The sequence below is a fragment of the Hibiscus syriacus genome, unplaced genomic scaffold (genome assembly GCF_006381635.1).
Source record: "Hibiscus syriacus cultivar Baekdansim isolate YM2019G1 unplaced genomic scaffold, ASM638163v2 tig00110044_pilon, whole genome shotgun sequence".
Taxonomy (NCBI): domain Eukaryota; kingdom Viridiplantae; phylum Streptophyta; class Magnoliopsida; order Malvales; family Malvaceae; genus Hibiscus; species Hibiscus syriacus.
In genome coordinates this window covers 1,516,145-1,534,004 of record NW_024062574.1, presented here as the reverse complement: position 1 = coordinate 1,534,004, position 17,860 = coordinate 1,516,145, and the positions used below count along the sequence as shown (strand labels likewise).

Here is a 17,860-nt window from a genome sequence, read left to right as displayed (position 1 = left end):
ATAAAATTATGCTTAACGTTTAGTTTTTGTTTTATTTTAGTATCTCGTCGTTAAAAACTTAACATGTTTAGTACCTAACTATCAGTTTTGGTATGTTTTAGTATATAAACTTTTAATTTTTTTCAAAACTTAACGATAAATTTTCAACGGATACTAAAATGAAATAAAAACTAAACTTTAGGTATGCTTTTGAAAAAAATGAAAGTTTAAGTACTAAAACGAATCAAAACTGATAGTTTATATACTGTAGACATAATTTATCCAAAGTAAAATACATTTTTCTAAAGAAATAAAATAATTAAATTATAAATTGACATCCCTTTAACGTATCGGCTTCGGCCGAAAACAACTTTTATTACGGCACGCTTAAATTAAAAGTAATAATAATAATAATAATAATAATAATAATGGTAGAAAAACTGAGTCGGGTTCATTTTGTTTTCAGACACGGAGAAAAAGAACGAGCAAAAAAGCTCATAGAAGAGAAGAGATCTTCACGCAAAGATTACTCTTTCCCGGCTCTTGATTTCTTCCTATTCTCTAGATCTACTTCTTTTTTATTTCTAAACCCCAAAATCCCTTGTTATTGTTATGTTTTAAACCCAAAGATCCTTGATTCCTTTACATGTAATTCGATTATTGCCCTCTGATTCTTCCCCATAATCACACTTTTTTTAAAATCTAGAAAACGGTGGATATCGACGAAAAATTCCATTTTTTTTAGGAATTTGAACAGAAAAGAGAGAGAATAAAAACCCATTGTGGTATGTCAGTTTGGTGATGGATTCAAGCGAAAGCGCTGCCGCTTCTCGACAAATGGCATCGTCCATCGAGGGTCAGAGTTTTTTTTATTGCAACTTTTGTTACTCTTTATTTCCCTTTTACTGTCATTGGGTTTTTTTCCATGTTAAATTTTGTTTTAGGAGCTTGAATCAAGTTGCCTTTTCCCCCTATTGGATTTCTGTTAGTTATGAATTAAGTTTCAAAATCAATGATCATTAGTTGCTTAACTATTAGAAGGATTCAAATTAGTTGATGCTGATTAAGTTCTAAAGAATTAGATTTTGGGTTTGAAGGTTCAAAATGGAAATCTTTTGTTTTTTGAGGACATGAACGTTTTAGCTGGTTTATTATCAGAGTCTATTAATCTGAGGTAGATTCACTCTTTGTTCGAACTGTGTTGAGCACGGAAGATTTAGTTTATCTTATAATTTATAACAACAGCTTTTATGTAGTAATTGAAAGTTTTCTGTTTTGAGGTAGATTCACTCTTTGTTCTGCTGGTGCAATTTGTGTGCTTCTGGGAGTTTTTCTGTTGTTTGGACTTAGGGTTTTCCAGGAGAAAAAGGGGAAAAGTAGGGGAAAAAGAAAATAGAGGATAACTAAATGTGGGTTGATGATATGATGCTTGGAGATTGTGGTTTAGGTGCTTGTCTACTGATTCGCTGCCCTCACATACCATGGGAATATGCCTTCAATTCTATAAATTTCCTTTTTTAGTGGATTCTATATTTTTGTGGTATTCGAGGTTGAGAGAAATCATCTATCTTATTTATGTTGAATTTTTTATTTTTCTTTCTCCCCTCTATAGATTGGTTCGAAATTCTTATTCCCTAATGTTGAAATCATTCATTTCTCAGTTCACTCTCTTCTTTTCTAGTTGGGCAGGCTTACTGTTAACATGATGTATGTAGATCAATTGGTTGGTTATTATTGTTGAATATTTGGATTTATTGAGAAAAAGGGGAGATGGCTATATATTTTAACATATAGAGTTATGTGCTTACCATTTCTGAAATTGGAACAGACCCATGTTGGCAATGTTGTATAGAGTTTATAGCATTATTTCTTAACGCTGGCAAGTGAATCGTGGCTTTTTAATTGGCTTATTTGCTTATGTGAGCTTCCGTTCCAAGAATGTAAAAGAACTTCGATACCTAGTAGCTAGTGCAAGAATGATCTCTTCTTTTGTCATATAGTTCCGTTTTCCCTCTATAAATGAATTATAGGTGAAAACGGACGTTTCCTTTATGCAGTCATGCAGAATAATATTAGCTTTATTTCTGTGTTCCTTGTAAGGAGAAAATTGAAGTTGTGATCTTTTAAACTCATAGCTGATAGGCTTTTTAAATGCTGCAGATATTCATAAGAGTCATCAACAAGAATTAGAAAATTTGACATTGACAACACAGCCCTCCAAAACATTAAGGTTTTTTGTTCTGGCTATCTATCAATATTTAAAGCGATCAACGCTGTATCTTTTGGCAAAGGGTGGTTGGCTTATGCTTACAAGCACTCTAATAGCGGTTCTTGGAATTTTGCTTGTAACCATTGAGGGCCCTCATGAAAAGGTTGGTAAAATTTTAGCTTATCCTAGAATTTTTGTCTGTCTATCGTATTTTCCTGTTGATGCAAACATATATTTGCAATTTTGTACGTTGTTCAGAAGGGTCGAACTTTCTAGAATTAGTAATTGTTGCATACTATCTGCCCTTTTTAACCATGCAATTGCGAAATGAAAATTGCGCATTATTAATTCCTTTTTTACTTTTTATGGGGATTTTGAGTGGAGGTGTTTGTGCTGGTTCTTTTTTGTCTCTTGATGAGCTGTACATATATTTGAACCTTTTATTTTCTATGGTGCCAATGATAAATTTGTGCTCTTTATTTAGTTGAAACTGTTTCTGTTTTTTTTTTATCATTTATTTTTACTGGCAATAATTAACTGTTTTTTTTTTCACTATTTTTTCATCAGCATGTTGAGGAAGTTTCTCGGTATGTTCGTTTTGGACTGTGGTGGATAGCACTTGGTATTGCATCTTCAATTGGACTTGGTGAGATCATCTATTCTCGATTTTTATGATAGTCTGGAGGAGTATGCTTGACGAATATTACATGATTAGAGTTAGTTTCCGATTTTCCATGCTGTTACAGTATGTGATTCATAGGCTAAAACTGGCTAACCATGCAGATGCCATATAGGGAATTATGCACTTTCGTCGACCTCAAAAACAGGAGTATAAGCTTTTACATAGATTTCTATATAATTATTGCTGCTTTTTAGATTCTAAAGTGGCAAAGGTCTTCTTGATCTGGTTTCATCAAATCTACTCCAATAGCTGTACTGAAATTAGTAGTAGCATTTTTGTGGGACTGAAATTTTCAGAAAATTGATCGGATTATATTGCATTTATGCTATCCTGTTTTGTTTTGTTGTTTTCTTCTCGGATGATATACCTGATGCAATTTGCCTGACTTGTCACTTATGTACTTCAAATGCCCTATTCCAGGATCCGGTCTGCATACTTTTGTCCTTTATTTGGGTCCCATATTGCCTTGTTTACCATAAAAGCAATGCAATGCGGACGAGTAGACCTGAAAAGCGCCCCGTATGATACAATACAGTTGAAGAGAGGCCTTCATGGCTGGATAAATCCTGTGAAAGTTCGGGCCTCCGTTGTTTTCAACATCCCATGGTTCAAGAGTTCCTCTTAGCAGCATACTACCGCAGGTGCAGATGGAGGCTATTTTATGGGGTATTGGGACTGCACTAGGAGAACTTCCTCCTTACTTTATCTCAAGGGCTGGTATGTGTGCCGGCTTTTACACTTGATATATAGGCTTTGCAATTTACTTAAAATTTAAAATGTTGTACACGCATTGTTGTTTCTTGATCGAACTCTCGAGTTTGCTATGTACTTGCCTTTTTCTATTTTGATGCTGCTTTGGTTGGTAATTTATTTTACGTACGAAGTTCAAAACATTGGTTGTTCTGTCTGAAGTTAGTTGTCTACTAAAAGATTGTTACCTTGCGGTGATCTGCTGTTTTATGCAGCCAGTGAGTCGGGCAGGAAATTGACGCCATGGAAGAATTGGATGCTTCCTCAAGTGAGGAATCTGGTGTCATAGCTACTTACCTGAAAAAGATTGAACGCTGGCTGTTATCTCATCCCAACACTTGAACTTCTTTACCATTTTAGTTCTTGCCTCGGTCAGCACCTCTCTTCGGTTCTATTACTATGTTTTCCTTGTTTTGTCTTATGACACCTAATGTAAACTTTGTGAAGATTTTCCGTCCGAATTATGAAGTTTCGTACCAAGTTCACTGTGGTTTATACACAGTATTTAACCCACTGATGATTGATGTTTTTATATAAACCTGGTGATAAACTTAATCGTGTTTCAGGTCCCCAATCCTTTATTTGACCTTGCCGGCATCATGTGTGGACAATTCGGAATTCCATTCTGGGAGTTCTTTCTCTCAACGTTGATCGGAAAGGCGTTTATTAAAACTTACATACAGGTTCGTCGTGTATGTCTTTATGTTCTACTGCAAGCAGAGCCCTAGTTGCTTCGATAGTTTTCTTCTTTAACGGAACGATTTCTTTGAAATCCCTGAATTGGTCTTATAATGCTTATTTTTCGATTCTTGGTACCGCGGTTGGCCGGAAAATGTCTCGATTCTCGAATCATTAGACGAAGACTGAATTCTAATTTTTTCTATCATTTTAATGAAGCATCTATTTCGTTCGTTTTCTGCAGATGGTTTTCATTATCTGTATCTGCAATAATCAACTCCTTGATTGGATGGAGAATGAATTGATCTGGATTCTTGGCTTCATACCCGGACTCGAAACTTTTTTGCCGACCCTCACAGCGAAACTTCACGCGGCCAAAGACAAGTACTTGGCCGCCCCACGCACTCTGCCTTCAAATATCAAGGTACTCCGCTCTCGTCAAACCAGTATAAACAATTCAATCCATTTTCGCCCGAGTTATGACCGACTCGAATCTAACAAATTCGTAAACACGTTGTGCTAAATGATTCCACAGGGGAAGTGGGATTTCTCATTCGGATCGATCTGGAATACCGTCGTGTGGCTTATGCTCATGAACTTCTTTGTCAAGATTGTGAATGCAACTGCTCAGAGGTATCTTGAAAAGCAGCTCGATAAGCAGGTAGCTGATAACTTAGCTGCCGCTGCTTCAACGGAATCGGATTCAGATTCCGGTGGCCGATAAGTTAACGGTGTTTTCATAGATTATTACCAATGAAGCCCCTGCTCTAAGGTGGTCCCCTTGTTGGAATGTTGTACGGACAAAGAGTAGGAACACAGACAACAGAAGATATATAGGTTCAGTCTATATCCATTTTAATGCTGATTATGTCCCATTGTATATATGTATTTTTAATTTATGTGCTTTGGCTTAAAATCTATTTATTTTATCGATAAAATTCTAGTTTGATACAAAGTTTGAATAATAAAATAAATTTTTTCATCACGATCAACTAGTCTTTGGGTAAAGTATATGTTTAGTACCTAACTATAAGTTTTGATCCGTTTTAGTACTTAAAACTTTTCGTTTTTTAAATTATAACTAAAATTTAGTTTTTGTTTTATTTTATTTTAGTACCCGTTCAAAATTTAACGTTAAGTTTTTAACAAAATTCAAAGTTTTGGTTTTAAAATGAATTAAAATTGATAGTTTAGGTGCTAAATGTGTTAAGTTTTTAACGGTGAGATATTAAAATGAAACAAAAATTAAACATTATGAATCGTTTAAAAAATAAAAAATAAATATTAAAATAGATCAAATAGTTTAGGTACTAAATATATAATTTACCCCTAATTTCTTTTTACGTAATTTAACTTGACTTGGTCAGATTTTCATTCCTACACACGATGAAAGATATTTCCTCATATTCAGTGACGGAACCATGTAGGCCCCGGGCCACTGCCGTCCAAATTTTTTTACCATTAAAACAATAGGGATAATTACCAAGTTATGCCTTTAAATTTAAATTTATTTTTATTTTGCCCTCCATTTTCTATTTTTAATTATACTTTGTCCCCTGAACTAAAATCCTGACTTCGTCGCTTGAAGATTCAATTTGTATATTATTTTTATTTATCATGAAATATATTTTTTACTTCAATATTTAAAATGTGTATATTATTTATTTATTTAAAAATATATATTTTTCCCTAATATCTCAACTCCTTTTCATTATGCATGGAGGATCGGATGCAGTTTGAAAACGATCTTGCTTCAAAATTTCAACCATACATATACATGCATACAAGGATGGAAAATTAAAATTGTTATATATTTTAAAATAAAAAATCTTTTAAAACGAATAAAATATATTTTAAATCATTCAATTTGACCGTAATTCAAAATAATTCAATAAAATAATAGTTTATTATTCAATAAAATAATTCAATAAAACAATAATAATCAAAATAACTCAATAAACAAAATCCTTTATATGAATTTCATTAATTTAGCCTTTTATGATATTATTAAACTAAGAGAGTTTATCAATTCAAAACAATGGTTGGGTAATTACATTCCATCATAATTTTCTTAATCAATTAATAATGTATATATCCTACAGACGTAACTGTTTAAACTCAAAATATCTAAGAATAATAACATTCGTGTTAATAACTGAAATCGATCAATGAATCTAATTTTTTTTATCGGGATTGGATTAATACAAGAAGATTTTAGGGTGCATTTGGTTCAAGAAATGTAAGATTACCGGCGGGAATAAGATTACCGGCGGGAATAAGATTACCGGCGGGAATAAGATTATTGGCAATGTTACATTTTTGTGTTTAGTTCGTTTAGCAGAAATGCAAGATTATAGTGTTTGGTTAAAGGAATAAAAGATTATTGGAATGTATATTTTACCAAATTATCCTTATTATATTTGTTTTTTAACAAGTTGAATTTTACTATAAATAATTTATATATTTTCTTTAAAAATTTTAAATTCATAAAATTTATATAATTTTTTTACAAATTTGAAAAGATAAATAGGTTTAATGAAAGGGTAAAATTTTATTTTAATCCCTAAACTTATTCTAATTATGAACTTTTTTTTTGTAAATCTAAAATAGTTTAAGGATAAATTTACAGTTTAACCTTCGTAGATTTTTTTTATTCAACGACAGAAGAAGAATATTTTTGAAAAAAAATTAAGGGCATTTTAGTCCAAAATACCAGGAATATAACAATACCTAAGGAAAAGAGAATCACATTCCTGATAATATACCCCAAAATATCACTATTAAAAATAACTCATTATCAGAGATTGAGAATATTTACAATCAAAACGAAAGAATGATATTTCATTCCCTCATAACGTGAGATACCTAAACCAAACGCCCCTTAACATAATCAAATCTTTTGGATGCTGTGGGACCAAGCAAAACCCTACCAATCCAAATCCGATTCCAGCAATGGGGCCACGCTGGCAAAAGAGTCCTAAAACATGTACTTCAGTCTTCAAATTATGACCACAAATTTATCCATGGCTGCCTTTTCGACCAGGTGGTAATGTTACCCCACATCAGGTCCCACTAAGCATTGGTGGGACCCTTTCATTGGAACCAGATCCGATCTCTAGATCGGAGGGTGATGATTGATTGGCACATTGCATCTTGTTTTGTTATGGTTTTTCAGACAAGACAGGAGAAACGAACAATGCATCAAACGTTAAAAAAATAGGGTAAACTACACTAGAAATCATTAAATTATGTTGAAATTATCGTTTTGGTCACGTTAGAAGATGATAAATAATGGATGTCGAACTCTATAAACCTTTTTCCATTCCGGAAAGTAGAGTCATAATAGTGAGTTTAAGGGGACCGATTCATTTTCGATTGTACGTCACCAACGTCAACGTCGTCGTCGGAGTGTTTTTCACCCAAAATTCGTCACCGGTCAATAATCGATCCTTCAAAATTGTTACATGCATCACTTGATTCGTCACTGTAGTCCGTATATAATCGCCAATGCCTCTGCTACGAAGTTCGACAGAATCCGGTAAGAAAATTTTCCGAGCAGCCCTAACACTTGCCCTTCACCATCTCTTATCACCACATCTGAACATGATTCAAACTAGTTTCCAAGGGACTAAATTAATCCTTTTTTTCAAAAATATAAAAACTAACCCAATACAGCTTCTATAATATAGGTACATGCTAGCCGACAAGAACTTAGACCCACGCTAAAAGGACAGAGGAAGGAGCCATGCCCCCTCAAAATGGTTAAATATCAATTCCGGTCCCTTCAAATTTTAATGCTATAAAGTTGAGACAATCATGAAATTCACTTTCGTATTATTATAATCATAACGACATTAATTAAAATAAAATTTAATCGAAGTTCTTTTATTATTTTAATGCTTATGGATTTGAGTTTTCTTGGGATATTAACTTTAAGAATCATCATAAAGGTAATCATTGACATGATTTTAACATAAATAATTGGATTAGATGTAGAGAAAATCCTTCACCGACAAGATTAATTAATGATACAACTCATTGCATATGAAATGTCTCGAACTTGGGCTTATAATTATATATTTGGTGCTTGCTTCATCACATCACATGCATCTACTCAACCAAACTACTACACATTAAATTTATCGAAGATCTTGAAATAAAACAAAAAGATGACAGAAAAAATTAAAATTGAAATAAAAAAAAACCCTAGGTCTTCATGTCATGTTATTTTTATCTTACGAGATGCTGTAAAATAAGTGGAAAATTCATCCAAAGAGATTTTACCGTACAATTTCGTTACTTATCACAGTGCTCTTGTTTCGAACCAAAGAATTCTTGCAATGAGCAATGGCACCTTGAATGGCACTCTGCAATTCTTCCATCGACGACTGGTCCGGGTACTGCATGGCTCCACCGACCCGACCCGTATTCAGCGGAACCCCGTTTCGAGAAAGCACCCCGGAGTGGCTCGGCGACGACCGCATCGACGAAGGGCAGCTCGAAATGCAGCTTCTCCTTCTTGGGTACCTCAAGTTTCCCGAGAAAGAGTGAGAAAATCCGCCATTGTTGTTGCTTTCTTTGACAGATCTCATTGGTTTGATGGAGAACGAAGTCGGAACCGACGTCGACGACGACAAAGCCGAGACCGTTTCGACTTGTTTATTCGATAGTTTCTCGTACAATGGCTTCACTTTCTTCAAATACTTGCTTATAACTCGTTTCGCTGTTATGCTCATCTTTTTAACCGATGAAGGTGGCGCCGCCGCCATGTTCACCACCTGGTCATGCTTGTTTTCTTTGTTGAACATGGAAGAGAATCTAGACAAAGAAAAATACTTGTTCTTCTTGATTTGTTGTTGTTGTGGTTGTTGATGATGGGTTGGAAATATTTGGTTACCATTGTCTTCGGAGACGGAGCTCGGCCTCGAGGATCCGCAGTTATCGGCGGCGAGCAGGAGGATGTCGCTGGCGAAAGATGAGCGGGAGTCGTTGGAGGAGCTGGCAGTGGAGTCGCGAGAGGCAGTGGCGGTGGAGGAGGAGGAAGAGGAGGATAAGAGGGTCCGGACCATGGAGAGACGAGGGGAGAGGTGGAGAGGCAAGAGCTGGCCTTTGTAGAAGAGGTCGTCCGCCGGACATAGGGAGGAGGAGGTGGCGGCGCGTGGGGAAAATGAGATGGTGAACTCGAAGTCGGAGGAGGAGGATGAAGAGAAAGAGTGGGAAGGAGATGAGGGTAGTGTTTGAGATCTTTTACCTACTTTCTCCCTTCTCTTCCCCATTACCATTGTCTTCCAAAAGCTTAGCTTAGCTAATTATATGTATGTATATATATAATGATTACATTAATAAAATTAACAATAGAAATGGAATTTACGGGTTAAATTTAATACTTAAATCATATTTATATATTTTTATAATCTTGAAATTGATTGATTAATTCATGTTAAATATTATATAAACTTAATAAAGTGTGAGGAAAAATTATATCTAAGGGTGAATATTCAAATAAATCGAGTATTTTTTTTGAATTAATCGAATTGACGAGTCTTATCTTATAATTTAAATTTTATTTAATTTTTTCGAGTCAAATTGGGTTATAAAATTACAAACAAATCAAATCAAGTTTTTAGTCACAAATCAAGTAAAAATCAATATTTTTAATAGAGTCGAATTTTATTCATTTCTAATAATTATAGGATAAATTACACATTTAATATTTAAACTATTAGTTTTGGTCTGTTTTAGAACCTAAACTTTTAATTTTTCAAAATCATACCTAAAGTTTATTTTTGTTTCATTTTGCTACCGTGTTAAAATTTAACGTTAAATTTAGTAAAAAATTAAAAATTTAGGTACTCAAATAGATCAAAACTGATAGTTTAAGTATTAAATGTGTAGTTTACCCATAATTATAATGTGTAGTTTGTTGTGTGATTGAATGCAAAATGGGTGTCACGTGCCCTGAACGTGAAAAATGGAAAATTTTCATTCAGATTAAGATCCCATTCATTTTTAATTATCAACTATTATTTTTAATATATAAAATGATTATCAATTATAAGATTAATTAATTTAAATGCCCCATGTACCGAGATCTCCGTTTCATTAATTAATTTATGTAAATGTCCCCAGTACTCAGATTTCAGTCTATGTATGAGATTGTTATGAGGAAACGAAGGGCCAAGTTATAAATTTTGATTTGGGGAATCGAGATAAATGAAAAAAAAATTAGGGGGTCAAAGTTAAAATATTTTGTACAAAAATGTCTGAAATTATATTGTTAATTATTACGAAGTACTAAAATATAATTTTTTATTACTTAAAGGGCCAATCGAACATTAAGAAGAAGATACGTGTCCATTATTAGTGTATTCCATGCAAATTCATGTCTTTGCGGTGTAACAAAAATCAAACCAAAATTATTCAGTAAAAAAACGACATAAAAACTGCCAAAGCAGCCATTGCTAAACAAAGCTTAGTAAGACTCCCCTTGGAAGAACCTTTCAAAGAGACGGCACCGCTCGGCGAAGGCACGGGTCCTCCGGCCGAAGGAATCGAAGCCGAAGCCGAAGTAGGGGTCGTTCCCGAGGGAATCGAAGCTGTTTCGGATTCACGTAGCACGTTGATGTCAACCTTCTGTCGGACTGGCAGTGTCCGGGAACGCCGCAGATAAAGTAGTGGTGACCCTTTGTGGTTATGTTAACGGTGTCGTTGCCGGTGGTGTAGGTGGCCAAAGGGGCTGAGGCATTGCAGGCCTTGTACATCGGATGTGTTACTCGCATCACATTGTGGAACTGAGCATTGTACTCAAAATCTATATGTATATGTATATATGCCATTAATATTGGTATCATTGAATGAGGTAATAGATAATTGCCAAAAATGCAAAATTTTCCAATTAACAAAAGGTTTAAAAGGACTAAATTGAATTATTAATGTTTGATAGAGACTAAAATTGTAATTGCGCCATGTAACAAAGAGGCCAAGGCCCACACCGTCTCCCCTTGTATGTATTTATAACAATATAGAGCTAAGAACAATTTTTAAAGAACAAAGCTACTATACGTATGGATTATTGTTTAATCTGAATTTTGGATTTTGATTTGAATAGATTCGATAGTTTGTATTTTTTAATTTGATTCGAGTGGAGTCGGAATTGGATTTAAAGTGAAAAATTAATATTTAACTTGACCCGAAATAAGTGTAATTTTTTAAATATATTTAGGGATAATTGCTATAATACATATTGGGTATGATCGGGTTGAATGCATATTTTTACCCTAAATTTCAAGTCGAGTTTGGATTGAGTCAAACATTCCTAAACTCGGATTAAATTAACTTCAGATGAAAGAGATATGCTTCTAAGTTCAAGTTAAATTAATCAAAAATCCGACCCAACCGTGTTACCATCCGTAACTATAAGTGATAATCCAAGTAAAGGGAATAGGCTTATAGAGATGAAAGAACTTACGAATAATGTCACCAACTTGAAAGGTCTTAGTAGCAGCCCATTGCTTGTAATCAAGGTTGCCGATGGAGGTCCAACCAACGCCGTCCCCAACCTTGTAAACCGCCGCTTCGGACACCCGCATCATCGCGACAGCAACCACCACAACCATCCGAGCCGCTGCTCTCTTCGGAAAATCCATGGTAAAAACCGGCAGAGACAAAAAAGAAAAGATATGGAGGGATTCTTTCTCTTAAGGTGTTTATATATAGCATTTTTGAACTGTTCGTATTATATTCGTATTGTTTCGATCGTATCGTATAACAATGTTACTTAACAATGCTTAAACTTATTGTTGGCATCATCATTGGTGTCCCTCGCAGTCCCATATTGTTTTGAAGCTGTTAGAGGACAACGCTTGAAAGGAAAGAATGTTGGGTGAGTTGCAGATGACATAAATTGCAGATACAGTCAAGTAATTAATTAATCGAGTGTTGCTCATACTGGACAAGGAGTGTTATACTGCAATGATGGCTCAGTCCCACTATCTTTATATATATATTGTTTATTGGTACATGCCATGATAACATAACAAAGTGTTACCAGATTCATGTATACAATTTCATTCTCTTCTTCTGTCTTGTTCCTTTTCAATACTAGGTTTAATGTTTCATGTCTTGAAAGTATGTTGACTCTTCACCTATTTGACATTATAGATGTTCTTCCTTTGCTTCACAATCAACCTTTGGTTAAAATCTATAATCTTACCTGGGTTAAAAATAAAGTTTTTCAAGGGTTTAAATATGATTTTTTAAAATTTTTATTAGATAATGAAAAATAAAGTCTATTTTGTGTTGTTGTCTCTGTCGTTATTGTCAATTGTTCAATTTGATTTAATTTGTGTCTGGAACAGAACCAAGATCAAATATTGGGAAGGGTGAGATACTTAATTTCAAAATATAAGGACATATTATGTATTTATAAAAAATTAGGGAGACAAAAGTTCAATTTTACTTAAATTTAAATCGATAAGGACATAAAATACTATTAAACAAAAAAATTGGCGGTCCATAGTACTGACATGACAGTTCATCTGTCATGTTTGAGTTACCAATTTAGCTCATCTCGTATATTATTTGCCACGTTATCAACCAACGTGAATTGTCACGTCAACATCATAGTCTACCACATCAGTATCATAACGATCAACGACAAAAAAGTACCATATCAAATGACATGTAGCTCAGATTCACAAAGATTGATTTTTTTATAGCAACCATTATACATCAAATATTGTATGACACCAATTACTCGGAGCATTTCTCTGATACATATATGATATTATTATGTCTATTTTCGATTGTGATGAGATGATGTGCTTATATCATCTCAAATTTACAACTGTGAAGTTGGATCAAAACCATTAGCATGCCCATTTTTCTTTGCAAAATCACCATTCTTAACACCTGCTCCATCATATCCATCATCCATGAACCTCTTCCAAAACCAGTGCTGCTTCCACACCCTCTCCGTCATCTCCTCGATCGGGACGTTCTTTGTCTCCGGGATTAGGAACAACGTAAAGATCGACATGAGCAGGACCCACCCGGAGAAGAACAAGAAGATCCCGAACTTGAAATGGCACAGCATGGAGAGGAAAGCCTGAGCTATGACAAAGGTGAAGAGCAAGTTGACACAAACCGTCACACTCTGTCCCGCCGATCGGGTCTCGAGTGGGAACGTCTCGCTCGGGATTAGCCAACCGAGAGGTCCCCATGACCACGCGAAGGCCGAGACGAATGTACACACCATAACGACCACGAAGATTGCGAAACCTTTGTGGAGATCATCGGAATGATCCTTGACCTTGACACCAAGAATAATTGCTATGACAACTTGAGATAAAAACATCTGGACACCGGCTTCCAGCAACAGCACGCGACGGCCCACTTTGTCGACCGAGTAAATTGATACGACGGTGGACAACACATTGACAGCCCCGGTAATAACAGCGGAGTAAAGTGCAGCATCATTGCCAAACCCCAATGTGTCGAACAAGACGGGCGCATAGAACATGATTGCATTGATACCGGTACATTGTTGGAAGATCTGTCCCATGTAGACATATCATTTAAAAAAACGTTACTCATTTCACAACCCGACACGACTCGACACGACATTATCAAACAGTGCTTTTACCTGCAAGGCGACCGCGATCACGAGCTGAGGTCGGTTCCGACGTTGAAGGAGATTTCTGAAAGGATGTTTCACCTGTTTAGCCAATCGACTCGCCTCTACAAGCTCCAGGAACTCGGGCTCGATGTTATCGGTGCCACGAATCTTTCGGAGCACGGACTTTCCTTCTTCAAGGCGACCGCGCTCGATGAGACTGTTCGGACTATCGACGACCAGGAGTGCCCCCACGGTTAGGAGAAGCGCCGGAATGCCGGCCAAACCTAATGATAGCCGCCAACCCCATCCACCTTCGATTCTGTCGCCGAATTAATCATGATTACTTAGCCGTTAATTAAAAGTTAAACATATAATTAACGAGTAAAAGAGAAGAAAAATGCTTACTTAGCAGTGCCGTAATTGACAAGATTAGCAAAGAGAATTCCAACTGTGACATTAAGTTGGAATAATATGTTTAACCCTCCACGAATCCTGGTAGGTGCTATCTCGGACAGGAACAATGGCACGGCCTGTAATTTAATTAAAATCAAATTAGCTAATCAATAATTATACAGGTCCGATCCTGACATTTTAAGGGCCCTAGGCCAGAAGGTGATGACACGAAGATAAGTGGGGACTCATATCTAGATTTCTCTATCATTAAAATGTCTGAATTATCTATTTTCGAGTTTTTTAAATAAAAAATAATGTTTAAAAATATTTTTTAATTATTGAGGCCTACTAAATTACCATATTTTAGAGTATTTGAAATAAAAAAGTATGTTTAAAAATATTTTTTAATTATTAAACTTAAAAATAATTTAAAAATGAGCCCCTCCAAGCTTGGGCCCTAGGCGATCGCCCCCGCCTATGCCCAGTGCCGGCACTGGCCCCTTAATTTGGATGGATTTTGTCATAAAATATTTAACAAGTCCATGTAGTATCTGTTCTAAATATTTCCAACCATTTGACAATGAATATTCAATCACATTGTTGTGGTTGTGGTGCTCGAACACGTGAGTTATACAAATAACAATAATTCCTTTAACCGATGAATTAATTTGATTTGAGAAAAAGACAATAAATTAAACTGTGAATAGGTGTGTGACATACTATATCTTATGGTAGGTGAGGCTAAATATTACAACCTAACTTAGACTTATATGATGAATACTAATCAACAAGTTAGTGGAAAAGGGTACTTGGATTGTGATTAATACATAAAGTAATCTAATTAAACAAGAATTGACTAATTAATTAAATTAATCAGAGCAAATTAAATATTAGAAATTTTGGCACTAAACTTCATGAGGCAATTAATGTCGGTCCATTTCCAAGTTTTTTCTTTGGCCAGGTGCCGTGACGGGATTGGTTGAGATGTAAGAACTCGTGGAAAATGTAACATGCTAAATGAGATGGGCTATAAGGGATAATTCAAATGGTATTATTACAGTAGACAACAGAAAATATTAGCATAGAAAAAGCACTCTAACTGATAACCAACGAAGGAAGGTAAGAGGAAAATTAATCAAGCTAAATGATGTTACCCTCAAATAGGGATTAAGTTGACCAACTTCAAAACTAATAGGACCTAATAAAAATTTTGACTAAAAAATTAACGATGATGTTGATATGTTACCATAAGATAATCCCACATTATCAATAAAAAAATTTCACGTCAACAATTCTGTTAAATTTTTAACGGTGGATGATTAAAATAAAATTAAAATGTATTGTTAGGTAAGATTTTGAAGAAGAAAACGTTGGATGACTAAATATATAGTTTAACCTAAACTATATATATACAAATGCTAATGATGTTACCTGATTAGCGAAACCGACACCGCAACCCAGCAATATCCTGCCGACGATAAGCATGGCAAGGTCTTGAGCGGCGGCGTTGAGGACGACACCGACAATGAAAAAGAAACCGGCGATCAGCATGGTGAGGCGGCGGCCGAGCGTCCTGGTGGTGTAGGATGCGAAGAAAGTGGCCGTTAAACCGGCCAAATAAAGCGACGAGGTGAACAATTGCAGGCCTTGGTTGTCGTATTTGCAGTAGTTACCATCGGTTCCCGGGTTTCTGGTTTTCCGATAAACAACCGGGAAGAATTTTTTCAAGAAGTCCGGCATGGACGTGACGCCACCTACACCAAAACAAATTAATCAATTAATTTACAAAATAAAAACAAATAGTATTGTTTTTTTCCCTTTTCCTTGTGACGATGAACTATTTTTATTAACAATTAATTATTTGAATGGTCTAATTTCATATTTAGTCCCCCCTGAGTTTTAATATTCTAGCTCAATCCTTTCCAACTCTTTATTAAACGATAAAATCAGTCAAACCACTATCGGGCTACCCTAAAACAGCTAAACGACTCTTTGGACTTTGATAAACTGTACTATGACAACGAAATTACAAAACTACCCTTCCCTGTTAAAACATGGCTATCTCAGTTTGGCGGGAGACAATAAATACATTTTTTCTCTTCATTTGTTTTAGTTTAAAAATATTTTTTTTAAAATTAATATATATTAATTAAATAATTCATTCAGATTAAATATAAGTTAGATTAATTTATAGCTGATTAAAAAATATTTATGTATTTAAACGTGTTGAATTTACAAATAAAAAAATAAAAGCTGTTTGCTTACCCAAGAAACTTTTAAAAGGTGCAAAAGAAATTTTGTTTTAGAGCGAATTACGTATTTAGTATTTAACTATCAGTTTTTGTTTGTTTTAGTATCTAAATTTTGAAGTTTAAAATCATATCTAATGTTTAGTTTTCATTTCATTTAATACCCCACCATAAAAAACTTAACGTGTTTAGTACCTAAACTATCAATTTTGGTATGTTTTAGTACTTAAACTTCAAATTTTTTTTTCAAAACTTAACATTAAATTTTGAACGAGATACTAAAATAAAATAAAAATTAATTATTTTAACGATGGATACTAAAATGAAACAAAAAATTTAAGTATGTTTTTGATTTTTTTTGAAAGTTTAAGAACTAAAATGATTTAAAATAGATAATTTAGGTACTAAAAGATAAATTTCCCTTTATTTTAAAAATAGAAAAGATATATTATTATAATAGCATTAAATTTCCATTCGAGCACGAAAGAATGAAATTACCAGAAACACCGACGTCGTAACCGAACATGAGGCCCCGGTGGCGGCCATTATACAAGAAATGATGACGATCGGAGTGATCTTAGCTTCGAACTCCACCCCCGCCGGTGGCACCGATGAGAATCCGCCCGCCGGCATAGCTTCTATCTGAATTTATGTATCACCAAAAACACAAAATCTCTTTGGTTTTTTCTTCTTGTTTTTCTCTCCGAGAATGAAATGGAATATGCAGGGCAGGAAACAATGGGGGAGTTTATATAGAAGTGGAGAGTGTACAGCTCGAAACACCTGCAAACTTGGTGACATAGTGTGTCTCCACCATCAGGATCTTTCCACGTGTCTCTTGACTTTTCTCCCTTCTATTGCTTTTTAATCTTCTTATTACGGCTCGTTAGTCAACCGACGGCATTTATATAAGGATGCCGTCGTATGAAGCCAACAAAAATTTCGACATGCTTTGTCTAATTATATATTTTGTCCTTTTACTCTTCAAATATTTTATATCTAACCCTTTTGTTTTTAAGTCTAGCAAGTAGGGTTGAAATTACTCGATCAAAGCTCGATAAATACTCGACTCGAATTTTTAACGAGCCGAAACGAGCTATTGATATTAGATTCAAAAAGCTCGCGAGTAACTCAAAAATATAATATAGGGTAAATTTCGCGAATAGTCCCCTTTATTTTTGGTCTGACCGACTTTGGTCATCAATTTAAAAGTTAAGGGTACATGGTCCTTAATGTTATCAATTTGTTCGATTTTAATCCCTATCATTATCGATTGTTCAATTTTAGTCCCTCAACTATGTCAC

The 17,860-nt window shown here is 34.8% G+C and overlaps 1 protein-coding gene and 3 pseudogenes across 1 annotated transcript; 1 reads left to right on the top strand and 3 right to left on the bottom strand.

Moving 5' to 3' along the window:
* Window positions 1-424: 424 nt before the first annotated feature.
* LOC120213823 lies at window positions 425-5,171 on the top strand (annotated as a pseudogene).
* Window positions 5,172-8,565: 3,394 nt separating this feature from the next.
* LOC120213821 (probable membrane-associated kinase regulator 1) lies at window positions 8,566-9,594 on the bottom strand. The gene has a single exon (XM_039211882.1). The coding sequence runs from the start codon at window positions 9,578-9,580 to the stop codon at window positions 8,579-8,581; it is 1,002 nt and encodes a 333-aa protein (XP_039067813.1). The 5' UTR covers window positions 9,581-9,594; the 3' UTR covers window positions 8,566-8,578.
* A 1,103-nt stretch (window positions 9,595-10,697) lies between these two features.
* Window positions 10,698-11,952, bottom strand: LOC120213822 (annotated as a pseudogene).
* A 1,184-nt stretch (window positions 11,953-13,136) lies between these two features.
* Window positions 13,137-17,266, bottom strand: LOC120213820 (annotated as a pseudogene).
* Window positions 17,267-17,860: the final 594 nt, after the last annotated feature.